We start from the raw sequence: 6,049 nt of genomic DNA, 5'->3' as shown, positions 1-6,049 counted from the left end.
GGCCTGGGCCTGGGCCTAGGCCTGGGCCTGGGCCTGGGCCTGGGCCTGGGCCTAGGCCTGGGCCTGGGCCTGGGCCTGGGCCTGGGCCTGGGCCTGGCCTGGGCCTGGGCCTAGGCCTGGGCCTGGGCCTGGGCCTGGGCCTGGGCCTGGCCTGGGCCTGGGCCTGGGCCTGGGCCTGGGCCTGGGCCTGGGCCTGGGCCTGGGCCTGGGCCTGGGCCTGGGCCTAGGCCTAGGCCTAGGCCTAGGCCTAGGCCTAGGCCTAGGCCCCTGGGCCCTGGGCCTAGGCCTGGGCCTAGGCCTGGGCCTGGGCCTGGGCCTGGGCCTGGGCCTGGGCCTGGGCCCTGGGCCTGGGCCTGGGCCCCTGGGCCTGGGCCTGGGCCTGGGCCTGGGCCTGGGCCTGGGCCTGGGCCTGGGCCTGAGGCCTGGGCCTGGGCCTAGGCCTGGGCCTGGGCCTGGGCCTGGGCCTGGGCCTGGGCCTAGGCCTAGGCCTGGGCCTGGGCCTGGGCCTAGGCCCTGGGCCCTAGGCCTGGGCCTGGGCCTGGGCCTAGGCCTGGGCCTGGGCCTAGGCCTGGGCCTGGGCCTGGGCCTGGGCCTAGGCCTGGGCCTGGGCCTGGGCCTAGGCCTGGGCCTGGGCCTGGGCCTGGGCCTGGGCCTGGGCCTGGGCCTGGGCCTGGGCCCTGGGCCTGGGCCTAGGCCTGGGCCTAGGCCTAGGCCTGGGCCTGGGCCTGGGCCTGGGCCCTGGGCCTAGGCCTGGGCCTGGGCCTGGGCCCTAGGCCCTAGGCCTAGGCCTGGGCCTGGCCTGGGCCTGGGCCTGGGCCTAGGCCTGGGCCTGGGCCTGGGCCTGGGCCTGGGCCCTGGGCCTGGGCCTGGGCCTGGGCCTGGGCCTGGCCTAGGCCTGGGCCTAAACCCTAACCCCTACCCTAACCCCTACCCCTAACCCCTAACCTAAGCCCTAAAACCCTAAGCCCTAAGGCCTAAGCCTAAGCCCTAAGCCCTAAGCCCTAAGCCCTAAGCCCTAAACCCTAAACCCTAAATTGGACAAAATTGTCCGTTGTGTCAATTGAAGTTCTTTGTTTTTTCTCCTTCCTCATCCTTTTTTGGCGCATTTTCTTCTTCCTTCTGTTCTTGGCCCTCGTCCAATTCCAATTCTTCTTCCTCCTCTTCTTACTGCCCCAATCTTTCTACATGAGTATTTTCGATTCTTCTCTAATCTCTAAGTCATCCTCAAATGTGCAACTTTCCTCAAAGTTATCCAGCTTTTCGAGCACACAGTTGACAGTCATCACATAGCCAAATAACATCTTTGTTGAGAGCTTTGGGCATGGTTCTAAGGCAATACCTAAAAAGCAAGGGAAAAAGACAATCGTATTTCAAATAGTGAGCATCTTTTACATGAATTGAGCTTGCATACGGTTGTGTACATGTATCGCATAGTTCTATGTGAGCATGGTTGCCTAAGACTACGTGATGTAATTATAAAGGAGGATGTGAGGGCAAACTTACAGGTGAATAGCATATATTTGATGGAAGTGACAATAGCTCAAAGCCTCATAGAGGCCGCGGTCCCCACACATTGTGGGCAAATAGTGGCTTGCAAAAAATCTAGAAAATATTTCCTAAAAGTTATTTTTCATGAAACGAACAAGGCTAATGTGAGAGGAAGTTACGTTCAATATGGATTTAGCATTATTGTGACTAGATTTGGTTTTAGTAAGTATAGATTTTGATTAGTTTCTAAGGGGAAAATTGGGTTCAATTTTATGATTTGAGCCTAGTTTGAATTTTGATTGAAACATCCCATTTCAAATGGCCCATATTCGAAGCGGGCCCAAGGGCCCAGCTCAAGTCCTCATTTTCCCAATAAAAATGTAGAAGATAGCTTTGAAACAGGTCTTGATTATGTGGTTAAATTATTAGCATTGTTTTTAGTTTAATTTCATTTAGTTAGTATATAGTATTTAGACATTTTAGCATGTGCCCTTGACATAGCTTAGTTTTGGTGCTTTGATCTTCTAGCCAAGAAATTGTATTCAATTTGAATATAGCCTTCAAGACTTAATAACATGTCCATATATTTTATTTTTTTCCGTACTTTATTGAATTTACTTACGTATGCTTTAGTTTTTATCATACTTGTTGTCGTTACTTACTTTTTCTTGATTGTGCATTTATGCATGGACATGGTTTAGTGGTATGGGTTCATAAGTTTACTTTATATGCATATGATCTACCTTAGATTTTGGTTCGTTGATTTTTAGGCAAGAAATTGGACTCGAGTTCATCATATGCTACGATGATGAAGACATCGGTTCCACTTGTATTTATTTTTTTCTTTGTTGGTAAGTAGCTGTGTGGGAAGTGTTTGGTAAAAGACACATGCCAAGGTCAACAACAATTTGCTGAATGGAACTACTTTAAGGGTTCATTGCATATCCAAGAATGACAATCTTGGAATTAATGATATAATACACAAGTGGGGATTCTCATTTGTACCCAATTTCAATGAAGGTATGTTGTTATTTTGTAGCTTTTCATGACCTAATTGATTTGACTAGTTGGATATATATGTGCAAGGCGGGACCGAGTGTATGCAAGAGTGTATTTGGAAGATTTCGCCCAAAGGTCCTTGTAGGCTCAATGAAGTGACGGGCAAGTAAAATGTTTGTTTTTTTTTTGGAATCCATTAAAGCTAGTTAAAAAGAAATTGTAAATGTTGGACAATTTATCAAAACATAGACCTTCATGACCTGCCAAAGCTAGTTAAGGCTCAATCAAGGGAAGACCAAGATATTTCACTCGTAAGTGGCCATTTTGGAATCCACTCAAAGCCACCACCTCTTCCGCATATTGACCTTCATGACCTGCCAAATGCCACTCAACGTTTTTGTGGATTAAGCCCTGAGGCCAGCAGACATTTGCTTGAATCTCTAGAACAAATGCTTCTCATTCAGTGAATCCTTGCCGCCCTTAAAAGTGATCACCTAATCATCTGCAAAATCCAACTGAGAGAGTTTGACGTGTGAGTAAATAGGATGAAACTTGACTTTGCTTTATTCAACTGCAGCATCTGCCATTCGAGAAGTATCCCCATGACAATAACAAAGAGGCATTGTCTCCAAACCCTTTTCGCCTTTAAAGAAGCCTTGAAGATGTCCATTTAGGGAGATAGGGAAATGAGGCCTGGGAATACAAGCTTTTATCTGTTTCCAAATTGATTAGGAAACTGCTAGATTTCCCTTACTGCAAGGACAGATTTCCAGCTGATAGACTCAAATGCCTTCATGAGATCAGCTTTGCTAATTTCTCTTTAGGATACAATATCCCTAGGCAAGTTCCTGTCAATTCATGAGCCGGATTAGCATTATCACAATAGCTCCTCCCTCCAACAAAGGCAGCGTGTTTACAACTTATAATTTGATGAAGTAATACATTTGATTTATCAGCAGTTACTTCTTTCTTACATTTGGCAAAATCATATTATCGAGGCCTTTTTCCATAATTAATCGTATTATTTCTTTTTTGCTACAGAAATATTTTATGAATATTGGAATAACTTTGTTTCTGTAAGATTTTCGGATATCATTTTCTTAAAATGGAAAATAGTAACATGCAAAAGTGGGAAAAATATCATTATTTTATGATAATAATTAATAACTTGCTATTTACGGGAATATCCTATGCCATCTTGATATAAACTTGGATATATGAGTGTTATGATATGAACGCACAATGATTGTCTTGTAATAGAATTGTACTGAAAATCTTCAATGACATGAATTAGATGGATTGATTTCAAGTTATACGAGTTGAACTCAATATCGCATTGACAATCAATTGGTTTTGCAAAGTGATACTACTTTGGCAAGAATACAATCAACTCGCAGCTAATATTATCACTCTTGTTGAGAGTGTTTGTAGAAACCTACTCTCCAATCTGATTATACACTTGACGGTCCGTCTAACCTTAGACGTGCCTCCACCAAATGGGCTTAAAGTCAAATCCGGATCGGCCTAGACAATGGCATTTAATGATGAAATCCGACCCTACTCGATTCACCCATTGCAGGCTGTCTTTATTGATCGCGTTTGCTTCATTTGCAGGGTCACTTGGTAGACCTACTAATCCTAATGTATTAAGATTATCGAAGCAACTTAGATTTAGGACACGCTAAAGTAGCTTTTTGGAATAATCTCTCCATGCCAATGCACGGAGTCAGCCTTTAACCTGACCAGCAGAATGTTTCGTAACGCAATGACAGCAAGTCAACACGTCAGGCACAGCAAAAGTTAATCTGAACTAGAACTATCGCGTGATCTAACAACCAAAGCAAAACGAATTTTTTCCATGGATTTTGCTGCTTCACTTAGAGTACGACAGCAGCCTCCTGAACCGACCATTTCTTGATATCCTTCCCTTAAAGATCACTCCTGCGTATACACGCAAATTGTGCAGCAGAAAAGAGCAAAAACATCGACATGAACCCAGAAGAGAACAAATGAAAATTACTCTAACTATATTGATACGGAAAGAGTAGAACACAAAGCTCGAATCCCAGCAAATGAGTTGCATCATAAAGGTCACAAACTGATTGATTCACTGTACATTTGGATTGTCCCGTACTCACTTCATCGCCCACTTCTTCCTCACACACCAGCGACGGCAATGAAAGAACAAACGAAAGGTCACAAACTGAGTCTTAAACTCAGAAAAAAAATTCGGCACATTCTGGTTTTCACAAGTGTCTATCAACCCTTCTGCAGAATCAATCTATCATAAGCAATTAACTCATCTACTCAGTGGAATAAGACTTTCTACAACAGGGACCCAATCAAAATACCTTGCTTGGTGAACAAATTCGAAGTATTCCACAATTGGGTTCCAGGAAGCTCGTTCTTCCTTATCCAAATCCATTAGTAGTTCCCCGTTCCTGGTGAACCCATGCAGTCGGGATACTTGTCTACCATATCGAAGAGTATACTTTTTGTCCAAGAATTGGGGACGCCATACTCCCCATAATCCAGACCGAACAAATCAATTGCGGTTGAGGTTGCCCATATGGCTCCTCCCAACGAAGAGTGCACACAGTGAGTAACTCATTATAAAATGACTTCTCTATCGACACTAACTCTGTCCTTAAGCTCTTGTGACAGAGGCATCTCATCAAAAACCTCATTGGCTACATCAAACCAGATAATAGATCCATTTTTACGATCCATCTGCAGATCATCGTCCTTGGAAACGAACCAATGTAGGTTTCCTTTCAAGAAGACCGCAGGTCTGGAGCCAATTAATGAAGGAACTTCACAATCTAATCTTGTCCAGGACTCTGTGTAGAGTGAAAAGATCTCGCCCAAGCGTCGATTATCATCAATTGGATCATGGAGAATCCTCACGATCTTGTAGTCTTTTTTTGAAGCATCAAAGGCAAATCCCACAACAATACGACAAGTTCCTCCCGAAGTAAATTCACGCTCGGGACCAAATCTTGGGATGACCTTTCCCCTTTTTGTGAATAAATTCCACATTTCGAATGATTTTCCATAGCTTTCTCCTCTGGAAACTCGCGTGACGCATATCAAACCGTCACGTGAATCAACGAAGCGTAAAGCCGTGGAAGTTCTACGAAACAGGTAGGTGGCATGTGAAGGGGAAAAGGACTGACCCGCAAACAGAAAGCAGGAGGTCCCCGGAGTATCGCCCCAACTTAGAAAGGTGAGATGCCAATGAGCAGAATGGCTCAGGTGGAGGGCCACGAAACTGGGGTCATCAACGGTGTCTCGCAATGAGTGGCAAACGGACCTGAACCGAAGGAGCGACTTCACTGGCAAAAGCTTTAAGATGTCGGACACGATATCGTTAGGGAGGTCCGGGAGGATGACAGGGAGCTTCGGGTAGTCATCAGAGGAGGAACTCCGGTCGTCTCCGGAGGAGGCGGAGGAACTCGAGTCGTTTCCAGAGGAGGCGGAGGACCTCTGGTCGTCGTCGGAGAAGATGGAATAAATCATGATGGTCAACATGAGCGAAGGGCGAACCGGTTGATCTTGGAAA

General features: G+C 46.0%; 1 protein-coding gene across 1 annotated transcript; it reads right to left on the bottom strand.

The window, feature by feature from the left end:
• Positions 1 to 5,097: 5,097 nt before the first annotated feature.
• Positions 5,098 to 6,018, bottom strand: LOC104429162 (F-box/kelch-repeat protein At3g23880-like). The gene has a single exon (XM_010042069.2). It carries the CDS (start codon positions 6,016 to 6,018, stop codon positions 5,098 to 5,100), a length of 921 nt encoding a protein of 306 aa, XP_010040371.2.
• Positions 6,019 to 6,049: the final 31 nt, after the last annotated feature.

Source organism: Eucalyptus grandis, chromosome 1 (genome assembly GCF_016545825.1).
Source record: "Eucalyptus grandis isolate ANBG69807.140 chromosome 1, ASM1654582v1, whole genome shotgun sequence".
Taxonomy (NCBI): domain Eukaryota; kingdom Viridiplantae; phylum Streptophyta; class Magnoliopsida; order Myrtales; family Myrtaceae; genus Eucalyptus; species Eucalyptus grandis.
This window is presented reverse-complemented; position numbering and strand designations above follow the sequence as displayed.

Bases quoted from the DNA above. Each gene is read 5' to 3' on its own strand.
- LOC104429162 (XM_010042069.2), bottom strand. From the start codon at position 6,018: ATGTTGACCATCATGATTTATTCCATCTTCTCCGACGACGACCAGAGG.